Raw genomic sequence first — 24716 nt, 5'->3', positions numbered from 1 at the left:
CCATGGCCTCACAGACAAAGGCGAAGACGGCGAGAAGGGCGACAGATTAGGGATCAAGGTGCAGCATATGGATCTGGTAATTAGAAAGCACGACATTAAAGAAAGCGGAGAAGGGAGGAACCAGGCTGGCCAATAGAGTGTCGACGAAAAACAGGACCTCGGTAGCCGTCCTGTCAATGGTGGCTCGGGACGCAGGCCAGGCCACTGTCCTTCCTCATTAGTTGAAGCTAGAAGCGAGCGTGAGGCGGACCTTATCCATGGCCTCCCGGTTGAGCACCCGCGATCGGGCGACAGCGGGCTCGACGGCCGGAGCTGAGTTGGCTGAGGACATGGGCTTCTTCCCTTTATCCGACCGGTTCGGTGCCATGGCAATAGGGGCAGAGCTCGAGTTGGATTGGTAGAGGAGGCAGGGGTACGAGGAAGCGAAGGTGTCGGCGAGCGCATTGCCAGCAACAGGAAGATAGCTGTGTAGGATGCCGTGGCCGCCTAGCCAGGCGGATTTCAAGGCTGCATGGGGAAGCGGAGATGCCCACGTCCAATCAATTGCCACGCGTCGACCAAAGCCGCAGGCTGTTGGGGCCTGCGGTGCTCCGCACTTTCCCTTTGGTTTTGCCTCGAAGCCAAGTCCGAGCGCGCCTTGGGCCCAGGGGCTACTATCGGTGTTCTGGGAATGGGGGTCCCCAGACTTGCCTGCCTGCGGCCCGCGGCGTGGCTCCGCCTGCGGCCTGTATGGCGCATCTTCACCAGCAAACACTCAAGAAAGTCGTGAGGGGCCAAGCTTCGCGAGGCGGACGGCGCAAGACCTCCTCAGAGCTGCTTCATCAGCCTGGCTCGCGAGGGGCGGAGAGATCAAGGCAAGGCGAACCTCATGAGGTTCCAATGACGTGAGCCATGACGATCAAGACCAGGCGAGCGCCGCCAGGCGGGCGCCAGCGCGCACAGTGTCCTCGTTTCCTCTTTGGTGCTAAGGAGGCAAGCGCAAGCGATGAGTTCCAAGGCATCAGGCAAAGGTTTCCATATTGGTGCAACAAGACCAAGACCAGCAGGACGGCAGGACGGAGGTCACCGTGGAGCCCAAGACGGCGTCACCACTAGAGCCTTTGGCAGGCGAAGACTACTTTTGTCAGGATAGCTTGTACTAGCTGTCCCCCTTCAAATTGGCCGTTGTGGGATCCCTTCCCGCTCAATATTTGGGAAGAGGACCAGGGCCTCTATAAATAGGACTAGCCACCACCATAGCTAGGGCGATCTGATCCCAACTGATCTAGAGGATCCCCTACTGCATCAACTCACCAAGCACAAGAACACCTCTCCTCAGGAGGCTGTTCTTCCCTTGTAACTGTTCATCCTCAGCCCTCGAGGCAATCCACCACACCACACTGGAGTAGAGTATTACACCACAACAGTGGCCCGAACCAGTATAAATCTTGTATCTCATGTTCTTTGGGTCCATCGAGCTAGGCCGTGAGATCGTTGAGTGTGCGAGCTAGAGAGGGGGAGGAAGTCTTCGCATGCACCCCGGTGTTCGAACCTCAAGGGTTTTGCCGGAACCCAAAATTTGACAACTACTACTGCAGGCCAGGTTTGTTGACAATTTTACTTGTCTTTCTTACTCATTCGATATGATATCCAATTATTCATGTCAATTAGTTGCAAACAATAATTGCTAGACCAACTTCTTGATTCAGATTTTGGACGGTCTCTTACTGCAGTTACAATTCTGCATACTTGTTCTAGTAAGCTCACAAGTAAATGATTGATTCACTACATCTATGCTGGCCATGTCATATTTGTTGTCAATATTCTTTTGGGGTGGACCACCCTATTTCAAAATACTGGAACCGCATACATGAGTGAATAGTATTTCTCTGTGTGATCTCTTCCATCATGTGTGGGGAATGAACAGTGCATTGTATAGAAAGAAGGTGTCATTTCCACCTTTTACATAGACTACGATCTTTTACATGGAATACAATCTGCCTACTTGCTTTGTGTCGCACTACCAGCACTCCACCCTTGAAGCTAAAAATTATGCCACTCATAATGCCTTAGTTTACTTGTTCAAATATGAATTTGATATGATTCTAATGTTCCTACTTCAGTTTTGAAATGTGTGTCTGCCTGTTATAGAGACATAAGAGGTTTGCATTTCTGTGTGTGGTCTGGTCAGCACGGTTGGGGTGAACTTTGCATGCAGGGGTTTATAGGGAGACACTCTTCGAGTTGAATCCGCAATGCATTCCATAGATAATCTGACTACTTTTTATGTTTTCATGAATCTCAGATTCTGAATAGCATCATGATTATGAGCTTGCGCGCATGAAAAAATAAAGCAAAACAATGTCATGGCTGTTAAACTTGGCATTAAGGGACTGAAATCATGTATGGATGCAATGCAATGAAAACGCTCTCCACCTATAGATTCATACTCAGAATATGATCCTAACAATGATTCTGAGCTACAGGGAGACCTAAGTCAATGTAGCTCCCTAGTGGATGAGTCAGAGGCAGATGCCCTATCTTATTCACCCATCAAGGTGCTTGCTCTAACTTTCCAAGGTTATATTGCTTGCACATATCTTGCAACTGATGTTTTGCATTGCTTCTACTTTGTTGCGCTGCCATTAGCTTAGTTTACACATCGTGTATGTGAATACGCCCTGCCTATCCATTTTCACTACATATTCCATCTGTCATCATACCATATTTATCCATTCAAATGATGTTGTTGTGTATTAGACGTTCAAAAGGAAGAGGGCGATTGCTGATAGCATAGGAGCACGAGCAAAGTATTTAGAAAAGGTAGTGACACCTGATAAATCAAATAGCCCATTAGGTGTAGTTGCAATATCACCTGACCCACAAAACATGACCCCAACTCTAGCAGACTCTAGCCCTACTAGATTGGTCATCTCTGATGCCCCAACTTAGTAGACCCCAACTGCAGCAAACAGTATGATGATGCCAGTTGGCATAGCACCAGCTCTACGACACAAAACCCCCATTCCAGCGAAGAGTACACCAAATCCAGTTGCCAAATCCCTTTTCGAACCAGAGAGAGCCCTAATTGCAGCAAATAGGACCCCTATTCCATTTCTTCCCAATTTAGAAGACGAAGCTTACATTGTTGTCAGGAATTTTGTGCGCATCTTTCCTTCATGGAAAGATTATACCGCAGACACAAAACAATTTCCAGTCTTCCTCCGCAACTTACGCGTAAGTAATGTACTAATGTTATTCATGGTAATTACTGCATATGTTTCTGCTGACAGAAGACACAAGATTTCATTCTTTTAAATAGGTGAGGACCAAACTGGATTGTCAGGGTTGGTTGCGCTTTTCAACCACTCGTTGATGAAGTATCGTTCCTACCTGAGGCAAGTGCACTTCGACGGCAAGCCTCTAAACGAAATTTCTGTGAAGTCTCTGGTGCTACATTGATCAAACAGTGACTGGAATAGTCTTGTTACACATTGGTCTCGTCTGCGGCATAAGGAACTGTCTATGATATCACATCAAAATTTGGACTACATTTATGCATTTGCCTTAACGTCTCACTTGTATGAAATCTGTTAGCAGAAGAACATTCATTCTCAAGGGACCATAGAATCTCGCAACTATATAGCACACTACATTGCTCTTGTGAGTACCTTTTGCACTGTATGACCATACTTACTTTCATAGCTAGTTGATTATGTAGCATCACTGCACATGTTAGCCTCGTTATCGTCCATTTGGTGGACATTATAAGATCCGTATGGACTCTTACATAAATTTAGAATCCACCCAATGCTTTTGAAGAGGTTTAGCTCTGCAATCCTCTTGTAAGGACTGAACGTCGTCTATCACTGTACTTACATTAACAACTATTCCCTCCTTCCCATAATATAATTAAGAACGTTTCGTATAGTACACCGGTGTTCAAAACACTCTTATATTATGCGAAGAGGGATTGGTTCATTGTGTAGCAGTCTGCATCTTATCTCCCTCGCCCACCATTTACTAAAAAATATTAGATCTATATTTAATCTTACCAAAAAGTTGAATACACAGACAATGCTAGTGCAGAAGTGTAGCCCATTGCTCTTGTCAATACATTTTGTCCTGTAACGCTTGTACTTCCAGGGATTGGTAGTTGATTATGTAGCATCAATCTGCATCTTATCTTCATTATCCTCTATTCCTTCCAGTATTATCATATCTATAATTACTCTCAACATAAATGTAGAGTACATGCAATGCTTATGAAGAAGATTTTGTGCTGAAATTCTTGAGTTATCCTTCCCTTGACATGGAGAAGGGCATTATAAAGCCAGTGTTAACTATTAATGTAAGTCAGTCCTTCTAAAGCATTTATCCCCAACTACTATTTAATTTGCTCATACTCCCTATCGTTAACTGCTGTTTAGTTTGTTGTTTCTATCAAAATGCATGTTCGCGACAACTGTAAGTTCCAAGTTTTACTTGTAAAAACAAATTCCTTATTCATACCATGCACATTACTCAATACTCCCTACATGTATGCTTGTTTTTGTGGATCTATAATCCAGCGTGTGGCTGATGATATGAACAGCATGCCATGTACATTAACCAAAATAGATAAAATGATTGTCTTTGCCCTTCATCTATGCTTGTTATGTTGACATGGTAATCCAGTAGTGTGGTGAAGCTCCCCGCATTATGAACAATGCCAAATTATGTTATTGATATTTTGAACTTACTCTTTTTTCTAATTTGAAATTGGATAGAATTGACGGCACAGTTATCATCTTTGTTTATACACGTGCAAAACCTGTCATCTCTCTGCTTGTTTCAGGCTGATATGCATGATGGCATGCACAAGTCTGCCGAAGGATGTGAGACAAACCCAACATATATTGCAGCAAAGAAGGCAAAACATCTTGAAGATAGCGAGACAACCCCAAAGTCTTGTCTTCATGCAGTGTTCAAGTTACTTGAGACTAGCAGTCAGACAAGCTCACAGAATTCCCTATCTGAATCAGTTCGACTTTGTCGGATTTCGGGTTCCGGCAGACACTTGAGGTTCGAACACTGGGGTGCGCGCGGAGATCTCTCCCCTGTCGATCTACGTCCAATCTCCTCGCGGGATCTAAGCTGGAAACAACGAACAACACAACGCACACGAGGTTTATACTGGTTCGGGCCACCGTTGTGGTGTAATACCCTACTCCAATGTTTGGTGTGGTGGATTGCCTCAGGGGCTAATGATGAATATTACAAGGGAAGAATAGCCTCGCGAGAGGTGTTCTTGAGCTGGTGCGATGAACTGTTTGGGTGAGTTCAGTCGCCTCTCTCTCTCTCTCTGCTAGGGCTCTACCAGATCTCTAGATGTCTGCCTCTACTCTATGGTGGCTAGCTCTATTTATAGAGGCCCTAGGCCTCTCCCCAAATAATGAGAGGGAAGGGTGCCAACAATTGGCCATTTTGAGGGGGAACATCTAGTACAAGTTATCCTGACCAAAGGTGGTCTTCGGCTGCCAAAAGCACTGGTGATGACGCCGTCTTGGGCTCCATTGTGACCTCCGTCCTGCTACTCTGTTGGTCTTGGTCTCGTTGCACTGGAATGGTAACCTTTGCCCGATGCCTTGGCCTGTGCTTGCCCCCTTTGCACCAAAGGGGAAACAAGGACACTGCGCAGGACGGCGCCCGCTTGGCGCCCGCCTGGTCTCGATCGTCATGGCTTGCGTCACGGGCTCCTCGCGAGGTACCCCTGCCTTGATCTCTCCGCCTCCTTGCGAGCTTGCCTGATGAGGCTGCCTTTGAGGAAGCTTCCGGTCGTTCCCCCCGCGAGGCTTGGCCCCTCGTGAGGGTCTTGAGCTTGAGCTGATGAAGATGGGCTGCACTGGGCCCCCACTCGAGCCACGCCGCAAGCCGCAGGCAGGCAAGTCTGGGGACCCCTGTTCCCAGAACGCCGACAGTAGCCCCGGGGCCCAAGGCGCGCCCGGGCTTGGCCTAGCAGGGAAGCGGTGGGGCGAGCCTAAAGCACCGCGGGCCCCAATAGCCTGTGGCCTTGGGCGCCGTGTAGCGATTGATTGGACGTGGGCGTATGCGCTTCCCCATGATGCCTCGGCGACCGCACGACTTGACAAGTCCCTGCATGCAGAGAAACTGGTCATGATTACCTACGATCGTGATGCTCGGCGATTGGCCTCCTCCGGCTATAAGTACGGGGCTGTGCGAGCCCCTTTAGTCCATCCCTTCCTGCTGCTCCTTTCCTTCTTCTTGGCTACTCGTCGTTCCCATGGCTCCAAAGAGATTCTCGGCCGCGGAGAAAGGAAAGGCCTGCTAGGCAGGGACTGACTCCCCCCCCCCCGACCAAGCGCGGCAGAGGCCGCCCTCGCAAGTACTCCACGGTCCCCGTAGAGGCCTCCCACGACCATGGAGGCGGTTCCCTGCGCGGTGGCGAGCGCCTGGTTGCCGATGGGGGCACGCCGTGGCTGCGCGCCCGCCTAGGCCACGCTTTTGCTCTATGGAGGTGCTGCCGGAGTTCGTCGTGTGGTCGGCAAACACAACCAACACCCGGCTCCAGCTCCCCCGTTTCTTCGTAGGTGAACTGCCGGCCAGCGCCCGGTGCGGCCTCTGGCTCCAGGCAGACGGCTGCTGCAGCAGGGCCTCCTGGGCTTCGCTGGAGGTCTCCGTCTCTGGGAATGGGGCCCTAACCCGCGGCTGGCAAACGTTTGCCCGCGCGCGCGGCCTGAATCGGCGGTGCACCCTTCACTTCAAGTTCGATGGCGACGCCACCCTCTACGTGAGGGTATTCGGGAAGACGATCGCCGTGCTGGGTGCTGCCCCAAGGAGGACGACCGCAGCCGCCTGCCCAGCCATGGTACCGACCAGGATGAAGACAACGATAGACGTACAGGTGGCAGTGCTCGGGGTTCGCTAAGCTTTGGTGACTCCCTCTCAGGCAGCAGCTCCTCGAGCGGTGGCCGCGACCAGCCGTCGCGCCCGCCTGGGCAAGGGTAGCGGGTCAGCCCGCCGTCGCGCCCCGGTGAAACGAGAGGAGGGATCCGCCTGAGCCCTAGGAGCAGCTCGAACCTTTGCTTTGGGTTGGTGCAGGACGAGTCGCGCCCATTTTGTTTTTCTTCTTTTCCTGCACAGAAATAGAAGGTAGTATAGGGCCCTACGGGGGCGTGTCAGAACTGCTGTTGTTAACCATCGCGTCGTTTCCGCTATTTCTGCGCTGTGTTTCCGCGCCGTGCACCCATGTGCGGGAATTATTTTAGCTCGGTGAGGCTTGACGCGGTCCTCGCCTCCCGAGGCCGTGGCCTCGCCATGCGCTTCATGCCCTGCAAGGATTAGTAGGAGGGGTAACTTTCGGTCTTGGTTGTGGGGACGATCGGCCCAGGTCCTGCGCTTGTGTCGCGTTGCCCGTGGGGCACGGACTGGGAGGGGTGCTCCCGCAGAGGGCTCGGATAGGAAATCTCCAAACGATCGGCGCAGAAAACACTCGCGAGGGCGCCCGCGAACCTCCTTCGCGAGACTTGTGCGAGAGAAAACGAGGCAAGCGAGTGAAAAATATAAAGTGTCACAAGCCGGGAACGCCAATAGCTCCAATAAAACTTCAAATGGGAATAAACAAGCCAACTGCAGAAAGAAAATGGAAAAGCCGCGTCCGGCTCCTATTCTAGTCTTCGACGTCTTCTCACCAGCGCGGAGCTAAGTGCTGCCAGTGGGCATGGGCGGGAGCCCCCGAGGCCCGACGGCGGCACTCCGGAGACTCCGGGGCGTGTACAGCCCCACTCATTATTACGTGAGAGTGTCACGGGTGGCGAGCTTCACAGGCATTGGCCTTCTTCACAGCCACCGGGCCTTTCTCGAAATGCAGCAACTTCACAGGCATTTGCCTTCTTCACAGGCACCGGGCCTTTCCCAAAACACGGCAGCTTCACAGGCACCGGGCCTTTCCCAAAACACGGCAGCTTCACAGGCATTTTCCTTCTTCACAGGCACCGGGCCTTTCCCAAAACACGGCAGCTTCACATGCATTTGCCTTCTTCACAGGCACCGGGCCTTTCCTAGGCGCTACGCCTTACTCAGGGGTAGAACCTCCGGAGATATTGAATGTTCCACGCGTTCTGGATGGGTACCCCCTCTGTGGTCTCCAAGCACGCGGAGCCAGGCCTAGAGACATGAACAATCTTGAATGGGCCCTCCCACATGGGAGAGAGCTTGTGCAGCCCCTCCTTGGAGAGAACCCGTCTGAGCACGAGATCCCCTGCCTCAAGAGTTCTGAGGCGGATGTTGCGGTAGTGGTATCGTCGCAGCGCCTGTTGATACCTTGCCGCTCGCAGTGCGGCTTCTCGACGGTGTTCCTCCCCCAGCACGAGATCCGTCCCCCACATGGCGTCCTGCTGCGTCTCGTCGAATGCCAGGACCCGTGCGGAGCGACACCTGACCTCGTGAGGGAGAATAGTCTCTGCTCCGTAGACGAGGAAGAACGGGGTCTCGCCAGTCGGCTTGGTCACAGTGGTGCGGATTGACCACAGCACGGACTGGAGCTCGTCGTACCAGCCCCTGCCACAGGCCTCCAGCTTCTTCTTGAAGGTCCTAGCTTTGAGGCCCCTCAGGACCTCCGCGTTGGCTCGCTCGGCCTGGCCGTTGCTCCGGGGGTGTGCTACCGAAGCGTAGCATATCTGCGTTCCAAGGTTAGCACAGTACATTTTGAAGAGATTACTGGTGAATTGCGAACCGTTGTCGGTGATGATGCGGTTGTGCACCCCAAATCGGCTCATGAGGCCATTGATGAACTTGACCGCAGAGCCTGCCGGGATTGTGCGGACGGCTTCCACCTCAGCCCACTTGGTGAACTTGTCCACAGCGACGTAGAGGTAGCGATAGCCACCTGGCGCCCGAGGAAACAGGCCCAGAATGTCCAACCCCCAAACTGCGAATGGCCATGAGAGGGGTATAGTCTATAGACCTCCCGCAGGTTGATGGATCTCCTTAGCGTGAAACTGGCAGGCCTCGCAAGCCTTCACCAGCTCAACGGCGTCGTTGAGCGCCGTGGGCCAGTAGAATCCACTACGGAACGCCTTGCCGACGAGGGTTCATGATGACGAGTGGTGCCCGCAATCTCTGTCGTGTATGTCCGCCAGCAGCTCCTTCCCTTGCTCTCGGGAGATGCAACGTAGGGACACGTCATTTGGTCGCTTCCTGTAGAGCTCTCCATCCTTGATGCAATAAGTTGTGGCCTGCTGTGCCACACGCTCCGCTTCCTCCTCGTTCTCCGGCAGAGTCCCTTGCATCAGGTAGTTCTTGAGCTCCGGGATCCAACACCCTTCCTGAGGCTCCAACGCCAGGAGCAGGCATGCCCCTGAGGCTGGGCCGCAGACCGGGGTTTCTGAGGTAGGCGGCTGAGGGAGCTCCTCCCTCGGTTGCGCCGTGCTCAAAAGTGACGGCACCGCCGAGGGTTTGAAGAGCCGCTCCTTGAAGACGCCAGGCTCCTGGGGCAGCCGCCTACATGCCCTCTTGGCAATGTCATCAGCCTCCTAATTGGTGCCGTGAGGCACATGCTGCAACTCCAGCCCCCAGAATTGTTTTTCCATCTTGCGAACCTCAGCGAGGTAGGCCTCCATGTGCTCGTCCTTTGGCTCGTATATCTTGTTGGAGAAGTTGACAAGGAGTTGCAAATCGCCCTTGATGATGAGGCGCTTCACCCCTAAGGCAATTGTGGCCTTCAAGCCTGCTATTAGGCCTTCGTACTCCGCTATGTTTTTGGAGACCTTTTCTCCCTGCTGGAAGCAGAGTTGTACGGCGTAGTAGAGTTTGTCCTGGGTAGAGGATATGAGCACTACGCCGGCTCCCACACTGTGTCGGGAGAACGCCCCATCGAAGTACACGACCCAGCCGTCCGGTGCTTCACTTCCCGGGGAAAGTGATCGGTCTTTGCCTGCCTCGAGACCCGGCGCTTCCGCCCATTCTGCCACGAAATCCGCAAGTGCGGCTCCCTTGATGACTCGAGTCGTACTGAATTCTAGCTGAAATGCCTGTAGTTCAATGTTCCATTCAGCAACCCTTCCAGCTGAGTTGGGGCTCCTGAATACACTTTCCAAGGGGTATGCCGAGATGACTTTGATGGGATGGCCTTGGAAGTAGTGGCGCAGCTTGCGTGAGGCCACTAGTAGCGCGAGGAGGAGTTTTTGAGGCATGGGATACCGTGCCCTTGCATCCCGTAGCACCGTGCTGATGAAGTACACGGGATGCTCGACGAGGTTGAGGGTGCTGGCGTAGCTTGCATCCTCTAGAGGCCGAGGCGTCTCTTGGGACGACGGAGCTCCCAGCGCTTGGTCGCCTGAAGAGGCATCTCCTGCTCCGAGTGCGTTCTCCTGCTGTGGCTGTTCCTTTCTGGCTGCGGTTGCGTCCTTCGCGAGGCCCTCCTGGCTCTGCTTTGCTTCAGTTCGGATGGTCGATGCGGCCTTGGCACATCGCTCCTCCCTGACCGCCACCAGGGCTGCACTAGCGAAGTAGGGGTGGCCGCAAGGTAGAGCACCAGGGGCTCCCGAGGACGCGGAGCTACCATCACTTGTGGGATGGTAAGGTACCTCTTGAGGTCTTGGAATGCCTTGTCGGCCTCTTCAGTCCATTCGAAGGGGCCCTTTTTCTTCATCAGATTGACGAAGGGCAGCGCTCGTTCCCCCAGCTTGGAGATGAAGCGCCCCAGCGCAGTTACACGCCCGGCGAGCTTCTGCATTTCTCTAAGGGTCCTTGGCGGGCTCATGTCTTCGACTGCCTTGACCTTCTCCGGGTTGGCCTCGATGCCCCTATGGGACACGAGGAAACCCAGGAGCTTGCCCGAGGGGACTCCAAACATGCGCTTCCCCGGGTTGAGCCGTAGGTCCACTTCGTTGAGGCTCGCAAAGGTTTCTTCCAGGTCCTGTATCAGGGTCCTCGCCTCACGAGACTTCACCACAATGTCATCGACGTAAGCTTCGGCGTTCCTCCCGAGCTGCCGGCCTAAGGCGATGTGCATCAGTCGCTGAAAGGTTGCGCCTGCATTGCGCAACCCAAATGGCATGGACGTATAGCAGTACACTCCACACGGGGTTAGGAAAGCCGTCTTTTCCATGTCTTCTACAGCCATCTTGATCTGGTGATAGCCCGAGAAGGCATCTAGGAAGCTCAATAGGTCGCACTCTGTGGTGGAGTCGACTATTTGGTCAATGCGGGGGAGCGGAAATGGATCCTGCGGGCAGGCCTTGTTGAGGTTGGTGAAGTCAACACACATGCGCTCCTTTCCTCCCTTTTTGGCACAACAACCGGATTAGCCAGCCAATCAGGGTAGCGGACCTCGCAGATAACTCCTGCCGCCTCTAGCTTCCGGGTCTCTTAAACGATGAAAGCCTGTTTCTCAGTGGACTGCCGCCTCGCCTTCTGCTTCACGGGGCGCACATTGGGGCACACGTTGAGGTGGTGCTCAATCACATCCCTTGGGACCCCTGCTAACTGATCAGGTTCCCACGCGAACACCTTCTTGTTCGCATGCAGGAACCTCACCAGGGCCTTCTCCTGCTCGGGCTCGAGGTTGGCCCCTATGGTGAAGGTGGCATCAGTTGACTCGTCCTCGTCGACTGGTACCTACTTGGTTTCCGCCTTGTCTTGGCTGAATAGCTGCTTCTTTTTAGCCGGCGCAGCCCCCTTGGGCTCAAGGGCATCGGTGTTGGTGGGCTGCGCCACTGCGGCCGCCTTGAAAACAAGTTGGAGCACCTGCAGCACATCCCTTGTGTCTCCTGACACGGTGAGGACGCCGCTGCTCCCAGGCATCTTCATGAGGTTGTACGCCGGGTGAGTTGCTGCCATGAACCGAGCCAAGGCCGGATAGCCGAGGATGGTGTTGTAGGGGAGGCTGATGGGGGCGATGTCGAAGTCAATCAGCTCCGTGCGGAAGTTGTCGTAGGTGCCGAAGGTCACTGGGAGGCGGATCTGTCCCAAGGAGGCGGTGGAACCGGCCCCGGCGGCCGAGAAAGGCCTGCTAGGTTGGAGCCGCTCCAGTGGCATGTGGAGGAGGCTGAAGGCCTCCACCGAGAGCATGTTGAGGCCGGCGCCACCGTCAATGAGGGTCCTGGTGACGGCCACTTGGCAGATGGTGGGGGTGCACAACATCGGGAGCGCACCCGAACCGATGGGGTTAAAGGGGTGATCCTCCGAGTCGAATGTCAGATCGGCCTCGGTGCCACCCAGCCCGGGGGGAGCTTCTCGGCGCTTGGAGGCGGTGCTGATCCGGCGGGTGAATGGCTTGACGTGATGGCTCGAGTGTGGTGCCTGGGAGACACCCAGGAGAGCTGCGACGACGGGCGGCGCTGGTGCGGCAAAACGGGCGAGGAAGAGGTAATGCAGCTCCTCCCAGGAGGTGACAGAAGCTGTCGGCAGGTGGAGGAGCCACACGCGCGGGACGCCGGTGAGGGCCGTGGGTAACCAGTTGGCCATCACCCGGTCGTCGCCCCCAGTTCTGAGGACGGCCTCCTCGTACGCCAGCAGGAAAATCATCGGGTCCGTCGCGCCGTTGTAGCGCAGCGGCATCTCGGGCATGAACTTGCGCGGCCACTGCACCTGTCGCATGGTGGGGGCCAAGGCCCGGAGCCCCCTGGTCCCAGTGCCAGCATCCATTGATGGAGCGGGCGGCGTGTTGTCCGCCATGAGGGCGGAATGCGATGTTGGGGGAGAGCGGGTCGTCAGGAGGGAGGACTCCGGCACACCCCTACCTGGCGCGCCAAATGTCGAATTTCAGGTTCCGGCAGACCCTTGAGGTTCGAATACTAGGGTGCACGCGGAGATCTCTCCCCTGCCAATCTACGTCCAATCTCCTCGCGAGATCTAAGCTGGAAATAACAAACAACACAAGGGACACGAAGTTTATACTGGTTCGGGCCACCTTTGTGGTGTAATACCCTACTCCAGTGTTTGGTGTGGTGCATTGCCTCAGGGGCTGATGATGAACAGTACAAGGGAAGAACAACCTCGTGAGAGGTGTTCTTGAGCTGGTGCGATGAATTGTTTGGGTGAGTCCAGTCGCCTCTCTCTCTCTCTCTCCTAGGGCTCTACCAGATCTCTAGATGTCTGCCTCTACTCTGTGGTGGCTAGCTCTATTTATAGAGGCCATGGGCCTCTCCCCAAATAATGAGAGGGAAGGGTGCCAACAATTGGCCATTTTGAAGGGGAACATCTAGTACAAGTTATCCTGACCAAAGGTGGTCTTCGGCTGCCAAAAGCACTGGTGATGACGCCGTCTTGGGCTCCACTGTGACCTCCGTCCTGCCGCTCTATTGGTCTTGGTCTCGTTGCACCGTAATGGTAACCTTTGCCCGATGCCTTGGCCTGCGCTTGCCCCCTTTGCACCAAAGGGGAAACAAGGACACTGCGCAGGCCGGCGCCTGCCTGGCGCCCGCCTGGTCTTGATCGTCATGGCTTGCATCACGGGCTCCTCGCGAGGTACCCCTGCCTTGATCTCTCCGCCTCCTTGCGAGCTTGCCTGATGAGGCTGCCTTTGAGGAAGCTTCCGGTCGTTCCCCCCGCGAGGCTTGGCCCCTCGTGAGGGTCTTGAGCTTGAGCTGATGAAGATGGGCTGCACTGGGCCCCCACTCGAGCCACGCCGCAAGCCGCAGGCAGGCAAGTCTGGGGACCCCTGTTCCCAGAACGCCGACAGACTTCTTCGGTCCCAAGTTCTACCAGAAAGGCATTCTGCAACTCAACTTCGACTTGAAGTCCTATCTCTAAGAAATATTGCGGAGAAAACCAATGAGAACCTCATTGCTAAACAGCTACACCTGGAAGCTATGACCGACATGCTAGGCCGGTCTCACAGCCTTGCTCAACAGCTTGCGCAGCAATTCCCGTGCAAGGCTAACCTTTCTTGAACTGTCTTGGAAGTGGTCTCGGTTCCGTATTATTTTGTTACGCTACAATGGTGCCCGGTTTCTGTGATCTGCTTCTTTGTTGCGCTTTATGATCACTGGTGGCGAGCTTCGATGTCCAGTGGATGTAATATACCATAAATCCTTTATTGTATAGTGTAGGTTTATTCTAAGTTACTATCTCGTAATGTATTTATTGTATAGAGTAGGTTTGTTCTTAATTCCTACTAGTTACTGCCATCATTCTCTATCTGAAAAAAAATCCGATGTAGTCGACCGGGCCGAAACATTCGTCTCTAACGGGCCTGGTTTTTAGCAGGCCACAATTGGGCCGGCCTGCAACTTTCTTGGCCCCAAAAGGCCATTGGGGCCTTCACACTTTAGTTGGGCCTTTAGTGGACCCAGTGCTTAGTTGGGCCCATGTAGCTTTGGGCCATTAACAGGCTGAATATTTTGCTGGCCTGTTACGGCCCAGAAGAAATCCTGGGCCTTTAGCAGGCCGAAATGCATGTTGGGCCTCAATTTTCACTAGTCGTCGACGGGCCTTCAGCAGGCTGAAATGTAGACCGAGCCTTTTTTGGCCCAGTTATAGAAGGGTCGTTACCAGGCCGAAACATATCTCGGGCCTTAGTTGGCCGACTGATATCATGGGCCTTTAAGAGGCCGAAAGCTTAGTACAGGCATCAAGGGGCCGAATTATACGATAGGCCTTCAATGGGCCCAAAGTCACGTTGGGTTGAACTGTTGCCACCTTTATCATGGGCCGTTAGTGGACCGAATGTCGCGTCGGACCATATATGACCCATGGGCAGCACGGGCCATTCCTAGGATGAAAGACACATCGGGCTGAAATCGGCCCATGTCTACATCAGGCCTCTAACAGGCCAAAAGTCACCTGGCCGTAATTGGGCCCAAATATTCGGCGAACAATTAACGGGCCAGATCTGGCTTCGGGCCGTAAATGGGCCATGTTTAAACAGGTTGTTATTGGGCTGGCCCACTAGTACCTGAGTAAGTACTACATGCCTTTGACTGTCCGGCCTTTTTAACCTACATGGGCCTCTGTTGGGCCCTGCCACATGTTGACGTATCATAGGCATGTCTCCTTCATTGGACGGATGACATCTGGCCCACCGAGGAGTAGACACATGTTTCCCCAGCCAATGATGACTTTACACATGGAAAATCCCGATTGGTCCGGACTGTTAACGGGTTATCGGATCCAAACCGAAACCCGATAGCTTAACGGCGACCCGTTATGGTGGATGTCACGTGTCGGTCACCCTTGACGAAAGCACTTCTATGACGCGCAATTTATCGTCATGGAAGTGGACACTTCCGTGATGATAATTTTGGTAATGTCATAGAACACTTCTACGACAGCACAGGTATGACTATCTTGATTCTGTCATAAAATCGTCATGGATGTACATGCATGACAAAAAACATGACCTACCGTGACAAACACATCATCACGGAAGTGTATTTTTTTTGTAGTGCAGTGTCCAGGTATGGTTCCGCTTAAGAGCGTCGAACTCTTCCTACATCGCAGCAAGCCAGTGAGGATCACGTAGGGCTGCTCTAGCAGATGCAGGAATCAGGGACGGCTTGGTGGTGGAGGCAGCAAAGAGATACTCGTTGCTGGAGTACCCCAGGCTCGGGCGGTGAATGCCGGCTCGGGCCCGAGTGAGGGGGCGAGACAGCAACTCCAGGACAGAACCCGAGGGGGCAGCCGAGGCCGGCGAGGCTACCGGCGAGGCCGCTGGCGATGGCGCCAACGAGGTAGCCGACGAGGACATCGATGAGGCGTTCGGCGAAGGGGCCGCGCCCGAGGCAGCCAGGGAGGGCGCCGGCGGCAAAGCCGGCAGTGACGGGAGGCGCATCCTATCCCACGGCACGAGGACCGCCGAAGCCCGAAGACGGTCCAAGAGCCGAGCGGGGGCGTCCACCTGACGTGGTTGCCAAAGGGCCACCGGTAGCCGGCGGCAACGGGGCAACGAGAGGTACCTGCTGCTGAAAGGGAAACACCTTCTCATCAAAGTAAACGTGACGGGAGGTGAATACATGATGTGAGACAGGGTCGTAACAGTGGTAGCCTTTATTGTTAGGTTGGTAGCCGAGAAAGATGCAAGCGAAGGAGCGGGGTGCAGGCTTATGAGGCGCAGTGGCGGCAATGCTAGGATAGGAGAGACAGCCGAAAATGCAAAGCTCATCATAAGAGGGTAGTGCACCGAAGAGAAGATGATGAGGTGCAAAGTTCCCGCGAGTACGGCACGGGCAGATGTTAATGAGGAGTGATGCGGTGGCGAGAGCGTCAGGCCAAAAGCACGGAGGCACATTGGCATGAAAGAGAAGCGTCCGAACGCAGTCATTAAGAGTGCAAAGGACGCGCTCAGCGCGACCGTTTTGTTGCGAAGTGTACGGGCATGTGAGATGAAAAGTCGTGCCATGTGTGGTGAGGAGAATGCGAACGGCTAAGTTGTCGAACTCCTTCCCGTTATCTGTCTGAAACGCAAGGATGGGATGACCAAACTACGTAAAAACATAGGAGTAGAATGCGGCGAGAGTGGAGATAACATCGGACTTACGCTGCAACGGGAAGGTCCACACATAGTGCGAAAAATCATCAAGAATAACAAGATAATAAAGGTAGCCCGTATTACTCGCAATTGGAGAGGTCCAAACATCACTATGAATTAACTCAAATGGGTATGATGCAACATGAGATGATGCCCTAAAAGGAAGACGAGCATGTTTGCCGAGGCGACATGCATGACAAGAGTGATCATCGATCTTATTACACATGAAAGAAAAACTCCAAAGTATATGACGAAGGTTGGTGGGGTTGGGATGACCCAAGCGAGCATCCAAGAGATCCACACCGGTGGCGAGGGCAACAGGGGCGGCGGAGGTGGTGGTGGCGGTGGACTAGACCTGGTAGAGCTCGTCCGGGCTGTCACATCGGTGGAGTACCATCCGGGTACGAGTTTCCTTAACAGCAAGACAACACTCATCAAACTCAACGGTAACAGGATTTTCACGTGTAAAAGAACAAACAGAGACAAGATTTTAATAAGATCAGGAGAAACTAAGATGTTAGATAATGACAATGGAGTAGATGTGGAAGGAAAAGATGCATGTCCTATGTGAGTAATGGGAAGGGAGGAACCGTCACCAACGGTGATGCGAGCAGAAGTGTGGACGGGATAGGAGGTGTGGAGGTTACCTGGATGAGCAACCATATGCGCGGTAGCTCCAGTGTCCATATACCAGTCGCCTCCACCGGTGTAGCTGGACGGAGAAGGAAAAGAGTGCAGGTCCACCAAGAGAGCCGGGTCCCACAACGTCGGTGGCAAGGCAGGCTGCTGGGGCGGGGCCGTCAGGGGCAGCGGCAGCAGCCCTCCTGGCTGCGACCGTTGTCCGTAGGAGAGGGCCCGTACGGCGCGGCGTAAGGCTGCGGCGCGGCGTTAAACGCCTGATGGGAGGGAGGTCGTGCACCGAGGATACCCAGAGCAGGCGCGCAGGGAACCGGTATGGAGTGGGCGTGCACAACACCGGTCCACGGGTTCTGGCCGGCGTACCACGGGGCCGGCTGATACTGCTGCTGGGGGCGGGCTACTCCTCCCTGGGCCCCGGCGCCCTGCTGCTGCTTGCAGCCACCATGGCGGCCACCATGACGACCCCCGTTAACAGTCGGCGGGGGCGGCGGGAAGGAGGTGGTCGGCGCCCGGGAAAAGGTCGGCGGGGGCGGGAGGGCCGGCGCAGGACGCGGCGGAGGCGACAACGAGTCCCCGCGGGTGCCAGCGACGAGGGCGGTGTGGGTCGCTCGAGTCCAAGCCATCTGCATCCGTCGCTCCTCCAATTTGAGATACGCCACCACCTTGGCAAAGGTGGGCTTCGGGATGATGGTGAGGTTGGAGGCAAGCGGCGTTCCCAAAGTCCTCGTTGAGACCGACGGTGAGGGTGCTCATGAGAAGCTCATCGCCAACCGTCTCGCCGAGATCGCGGAGCTCATCAGCAAGCTTTTTGAGGTGCATGCAAAAATCGTCGATGGACGAGTCAATCTGCTGGCACCCGTAAAACTCGCCGCGGAGGAGGACCTTGTGCTGTCGTTTGTTGTCGGTGAAGAGGCCGTTGAGCTTGATCCAGACGGCGTAGGCGTCGTCGTCATCATCCACCATCGTGTGAAAGAGGTTCTTGGAGATGATGAGGTAGAACCAACGGATGATGGTGGCGTCGAGGATCATCCACTCCTCGTCGTGGATCATGAGGCTAGAGTCCACGGTCCCATCGACGTGGCTGTGGAGCAGGTACTCACGAAACACCAAGGAGAAATACCGCTTCCAAGCAGAGTAGGAGGTGGTGGATTGATCAAGGACCACCGGAACACGCTCGTGGATGTTCAGATCGCGAACGAGGGTGACATCCGGACCGGCAAAAGGGTTGGAGACGGTGGAGGCGGAGGAACTCATGGCAGCGATTAGGGTGGATGGTGCGGCTTGGAGGGCTTGGGGGCGGCGGTGCGGCTAGGGTTAGGCGGCGTGGGTTGGGGGCGGTGGCGCGGGTAGGGTGGGGAAGTGGGGAGGCGGTTGCGGAAGCAGGAGAGGAGGGAGCGGCAGTTAAGGAGGAGCCAGCGGCGGCTTCGTCTGGGGAAGGCGGCGGCAACCGGAGGGAACCGGCAGCGGCAACGGCGGTGGGTGGAGGGAGCGGCGGCGGCGGCTAGGGTTAGGATCGACTTGCGATAGATACCATATAGAAGACTAGGAATAGGCAGTGCAACTCAATTGCATTGACCGGTGCACTGGGCACGTATATATGGTGTACAGGATGGGGTCAAAACCTCAACTATACAGAAAAATTAGGAGGTGGGCCAAGACACAATATACATGCATACAATATATTCAACAATGAAGCTTGGGTGATAGGGTGCTGATGCTATTCAACAATGAAGCTTTGGTGATAGGTTATTTATAAAGTTCAAATGTGAGCTTAAATAACTAATTGTGGTGTGTTTATTAATGTAGGTGATAGGGTTGTATTTGATTGGAGGGAAGGTTAGTTGATTAGCATAGCCTATTTGCTTTGTCGGTTTGGTGGGACATCTCTCTCCATGTCTTGAATAATTTATGGGACCATGTCCCCTTGGGGTAATGACCATCTCTTTCGATATCTATGGTCACGTAGTAGTGAGCAGTCACGTGTGGTACAAACATCTTGACCAGGAACTCTGTTTCCTTACTAAGTAAACATGGCATAGGATTGATTTTCATCATTTACATTTGTTGGCCCTACTATTTGTTCGTCTTCTAACCATAAGTGCACAGTCGCCCATATTTTACATGCATGCATGAACAACCTTCAACTCCAATCAGTAATTCAGCCGTTCATGTAAATTGTAACTGTGCATGGTCGTCTTCACTGGGTGTAGCAACATTTGTGAGTGAATAAAGTAATGCACGTAGCATGACACTGTATTATCCTTAATCATCCACCGAGATCAAGCACGACCGGTCACCAAGTCTAGATCAAGTCGACGTCTCTCTCTTCCCTAAAAAAAAGAGTAAGAGTATCTCTCGTGCATGATGGCAAGTCGCGGTCCAGTTGTGACTGCTTCATATCTTACACTAGATGATGCCCCGCGCATTGTTGCTGGAACCTTTATAAAAAACAATTGCAAAAATAAATGTAAGATCGCCCCCAGTTTATATTTTCAAAATAATAAAGTGTATGAAGCATGTGATAAAATCAAAAATCCCTTTAGGAGGCCGAGCTCCATGGATGCTAGTTCTTGAAAAATTCAAAATTCATATTTTAACATTTCAAAAATTCTGAAAAAATATAGATATACATGAAGGTATAATGCACATAAATTTTGAGAGCAAAATACGTTGAAATTTGGGTTGTGAAAAAAATCTATGGCTTTTTAACAAATGATAGTATTTCTCCTCTCAGGCCATGAATTTTTGTTTTTTTGTATAGATCGTATTTCAAGGTATTTCATCCTAAAATTTTACACACATATACATAACATCCTTGTTTACTTCTATAATTTTTCTAACACATGAACAATCTTCAACTCCAATTAGTAATTCAACTGTTCATGTAAAGTGTAATTGTGCATGGTCGTCTTCACCGGGTGTAGCAACATTTGTGAGTAAATAAAGTGTTGGAATATAGAGTTGAGCTCAAAAACAGGTTGTATTCCTCCCAATCGGGGCAGTACATAATATAGGAGTACAGAGGGAGGAAGAGAGATACACACCTACGCACATGCTAACTAATCCTAACTACTGATCCTGCTTTCACGTAGTGGATTAGGCCGGTGCTGCATGGTGAGGTGGGTCGGTGCTGCATGGCGCATGCATAGGCAGCAGCGCACATGGCTCCTGAAGAGTAGCTCCAAGCTGGTATGTAACATGTAGTCTAACAGCGGGGTGGTGGAGGCGGGCTGGCCGGGCGAAACGACTGATGTGCAAGCGTCTCGTTCTGGCTGAACGTCTGCTATGGGAACGGGGCTCCCAGGCGAAGTGTGGTCTGCCGAAGCGGCTGCTGGGGCAGTGTGGGTTCCGACCGGGGGTGCGAACACGGCTGGGCTGGTGAGCGGGAAAGCAGGCGTGAAGATGGGGTCGGCGGCTATGGACGGATGCGAAATATCAAGCGCTGAGGTGGCCTCCGGAGTGCGAGAGAAAGGGAAGACGAATTCGTCGAAGGTGACATGGCGCGAGGTGTAGACGCGTTGAGTGGAGAGGTCTAGGCATCGGTAACCTTTGTGATCCGCGGGATAACCAATGAAGACGCAAGGAAGAGAGCGAGCAGCAAGCTTATTCGACGCAGTTGGCTCCGTGTTAGGATAGCATAGGCATCCAAAGACGCGGAGGTGGGAGTAAGTGGGGGGGGGGGGGGGGGGGGGGGGGGGGGGGGGGGGGGGGCTGGTGGAGTGTTTCGTGTGGTGTGGCGAGGGAGAGGGTTTTAGTAGGGCGGAGGTTGAGGAGCAAGGTGGCAGTGGCAAGAGCGTCTGCCCAATAGCGTGGCGGCATGGATGCTTGGAGCAAGAGGGTGCGCACGACATCGTTAGTCGAACGAATGGCACGTTCAGCTTTTCCATTCTGAGAAGAAGTGTATGGGCAGGAAAAACATATCACCGTACCGAAGGGAAGGAGGAAATCCTTGTTTTGAGCACTATCAAACTCATGTCCGTTGTCGCACTGGAGGGTCCGGATGGTCCGACCAAAATGCGTGCGAACGTAGGCATGAAAGTGACGAAAAATAGCAGTTACATCAGATTTTTGTTTGAGAGGAAAAGTCCATCGATAACATGTAAAATCATCAATTATCAAGAGATAGTACTTGGCTCCGAAAACACTAGACAAAGGTGCTGTCCAAAGATCACAATGTAAGAGATCAAAAGCAGCAGTAGTGTGACTAGTCGAGGAGGTAAATAGTAGACGAACATGTTTTCCGGTTTGACAAGCATGACATAAGCGCCCAGCCACTACAGGTTTATTACAATGTTCTAAAGATTTATTGGAACGGAAAGTAGCATCGCCGGGATGACCCAAACGCCGGTGCCAGAGGTCGATGAGGCATGAGACGGTGACGGCGAGAGCAGCGGGTGCGGCTGGAGGGAGGACGTCGTACAACTCGCCTTCACTGTTGCACCGAAGAAGTTCCGCCTTGGTTGCAAAGTCCTTCACAGAAAGGCCATACGGGTCAAATTCCACGGAACAATTGTTGTCAGTGGTTAAGCGACGTATAGATAGAAGTTCTTTGACTAGATCGGGAGCAACCAGAACATTATTTAGATAGAGAGGCCGGTTAGGGTTAGGAAGATAAGCAGAACCGACATGGCGAATACGCATGGGACTACCGTTGCCAACAAAAACCGGGGGATAATGAGATACAGGGGCGACGGAGGACAACTTACCGGGATCGGTCACGAGGTGAGTGGAGGCGCCGGAGTCCGCAACCCAGCCGCCACTAGGCGACTGCAGCGAGAGGTTGTGCAGGGCGCCCATCAGCGCCGCGTGATCAACGCCATGAGCATCGGAGCTGGACGCCGCTGGAGGGTGGTACTGTTGCTGCTGGGGAGGCGCCGGCAAGAACGGCTGCTGGTGGAAGGCCGCCGGCTGATGCATGAAGGGCGACGGCTGGTGCAGCTGCATCGAAAGCCCCGGGTAGAACGAGTACGGTTGCTGCCGCGGGGTGCCACCGAAGGCGGCATGGACCTGTGGCAGCCGTGCGCCGAGGATGCCGGGCGCCGAGCGGGGTGGAGGAGGCAGGGCCATGGGGTAGGCATAGACCTGCCCCGTCCATGGCCGGGGTGAAGTGGCGGCGCCTTGATATCCGCCGTTGTTGGTGTAGCAACGGCGTTTGTTGTGCCCCTGGTTGGGTGATGGAGAAGACGGTTTGCCGCCGCCGAGACCGGGGGCGGGCGGCCGAGCCTGACCGCCGGAGGCCACACCCGAGGGCGCGGGCGATGGGCCCCGCTGCTGGACAGCGAGGGCGCTGTGATGGGTGGAGCCGGCGAAGTTGTTGCCGATCTCATCGTGCAGAAGCATGCCGACGGCGACGTCAAAAGGAACGGGAGTTGGGGACTTCTCTATAATCTTGGCGGTGGTCTGATGACGATCTTTGTTGACGCCGCGGAGGAGTTGAATGACCAACTCGTCATCATCCAGAGTCTTGCCGGTGTCGCGCAGCGCGTCGGAGATGGACTTGAGGCGAGCATAGAAAATGGAGATGGAGGAGTCCCCTTGACGAGTTTCGGAGAGCTCCGTCTGGAGCTGGAAACGCTGCGCCCGACGGTTGTTGACGAAGAGAGCCTCGACGGAGGCCCAGGTCTGGGCGCCGGTGGCCTCCCGGTCGAGCATGAAGGCGGTGAGTTCCGTCACCATCGCGCCGAGGAACCACCGCTTCACCGCCTTGTTGACGATGTTCCAGCACGCGTCACCGGCGTGGTCGGCGAAGTCTGGCGCGATCCAAGAGGCGACATCCCCCGCCAGACAGTGTAATTGCCGCCGTTCATGGCGAGGCGGACGGGGAGATTGATGTGAGCGTTCTCGACACGCATGGCATGCATGTACGCGGGCGTCGTGTAGAAGGCGGGTGGCGGCGCCGTCTGGAGAGGGAGAGGCGCGGTAGTGACACTCAGAGATGGGTTTGGCAGGTGAGAGGTAGCGGGAGGAGAGAGAGGGGAGGAGGTAGCCGGAGAGGAGACTGCGGCGGCGGCTACCTCGGTGGCCATGGCGGAAACGTAGATTGGATCAAACTGATACCATGTTGGAATATAGAGTTGAGCTCAAACACAGATTGTATTCCTTTCAATCGGGACAGTACATAATATAGGAGTACAGAGGGAGAAAGAGAGATACACACCTACGCACACGCTAACTAATCCTAACTACTGATCCTGCTTTCACGTAGTGGATTAGGCCGGTGCTATATGGTGAGGTGGGTCGGTGCTGCATGGCGCATGCATAGGCGGCAGCGCACATGGCTCTTGAAGAGTAGCTCCAAACTGGTATGCAACGTGTAGTCTAACATAAAGTAATCCACGTAGCATGACACGGTATTATCCTTAATCGTCCACCGAGATCAAGCACGATCGGTCACCAAGTCTAGATCAAGTCAAAGTCTCTCTCTTCCCTAAATAAAAAGAGTAAGAGTATCTCTCGTGTGCATCATGACAGGTCGCCGTCCGGGTACGACTGCTTCATACTTCCTTTCTTTCCGAATGTAGTGCGCCCGCATTTTCCGAGATAATTCAATCGGTTTCGTTGGTTAAATGTATGGTCAAACTTAGATCGATCTCGTTGGTTAAATGTATGGTCAAATTTAAATCTCAAGAAACATAAGCGTGTTATATTGTGGAATGAAGGGAGTATCTTACACTAAGATAATGCCCTGCACGTTGTTCCGGGACCTTTATAAAACTAAAATAATTACAAAAACAAATGTAAGATTGCTCCATGTTTATATTTTGAAAATAATAAAGTGTATGAAGCATGTGATAAAGTCAAAAATCCCTTTTGGAGGCCGAGCTCCATGAAGGCCGGTTTCTGAATAATTCAAAATTCATATTTTTACATTTTGGAAAATTCTGAAAAAATATAGATATACATGAAGGTATAATGCACAATTGTGTAAAATTTTTAGAACGAAATACGTTGAAATGAGGGCTGTGAAAAAAAAACGGGCTTTTTAACACATGATAATATTCCTCCTCCCAGGCTATGAATTTGTATTTTTTGTATAGATCACATTTCAAGGTATTTCATCCTGAAATTTTACACACATACACATAACAACTTTGTTTACTTCTATATATTTTTAGATCATTTTAAAACTGAAAAAATCGAATTTTGTTTTTATCAAAAAAATCGGCCAAAATGCTTCGTTCATGATAAAATGTTGTATAAAAACAGAAAACTATTGGACTGAAGTCAATGAGATGCCTATTACATAATAGAAATGTGTAGCATGACCTATGTATATTTGCTCCAAGCGTCATGTCTATGCTCATAAAAAAAATTAGTGAAACAAATTGACACGCATGATTGTTGAGGTGACATGATTGCATGGATAGATTAGTGTATAAATTATAAATTATAATCACAAACATAATTTGGTGATGTAACATAGTTGCATGAAAAAAGAAAATATGTAGTGAATTGCAACTATAGAAATAAAGGATAAGACAAACATAATTGAGAATTGCGGCTTTAGCAACAGCGATCTAATTGAGGCTCCGTCTTCATGTGCAAGATAGCTGCACCCGACCATCATCCTAGCAGGCAAGCCCACATGGCTCGTACGGTCCTACCACACATGCACGCGGGACGAGAC

The 24716-nt window shown here is 52.9% G+C and overlaps 1 protein-coding gene across 1 annotated transcript; it reads right to left on the bottom strand.

Annotated features, from left to right (window-relative positions):
* Positions 1 to 21174: 21174 nt before the first annotated feature.
* LOC125555736 lies at positions 21175 to 23235 on the bottom strand. The gene is made up of 2 exons (XM_048718595.1): positions 21796 to 23235; positions 21175 to 21559 (listed from the first exon to the last, which is right to left on the bottom strand). Exons 1-2 carry the CDS (start codon positions 22763 to 22765, stop codon positions 21519 to 21521), a joined length of 1011 nt encoding a protein of 336 aa, XP_048574552.1. The 5' UTR covers positions 22766 to 23235; the 3' UTR covers positions 21175 to 21518.
* Positions 23236 to 24716: the final 1481 nt, after the last annotated feature.

The sequence above is a fragment of the Triticum urartu genome, chromosome 5, assembly GCF_003073215.2.
Source record: "Triticum urartu cultivar G1812 chromosome 5, Tu2.1, whole genome shotgun sequence".
In the NCBI taxonomy this organism is placed as follows: Eukaryota; Viridiplantae; Streptophyta; class Magnoliopsida; order Poales; family Poaceae; genus Triticum; species Triticum urartu.
Note: the sequence above shows the minus strand (reverse complement) of the source record. Positions and strands in the feature narration are given on the sequence as shown.

Bases quoted from the DNA above. Each gene is read 5' to 3' on its own strand.
- LOC125555736 (XM_048718595.1), bottom strand. From the start codon at position 22,765: ATGGTGACGGAACTCACCGCCTTCATGCTCGACCGGGAGGCCACCGGC. The intron at 21,560-21,795 runs GTAAGTTGTCCT...CTTTCTGTGAAG, and splicing joins TCACCTCGTGACCGATCCCG to GACTTTGCAACCAAGGCGGA.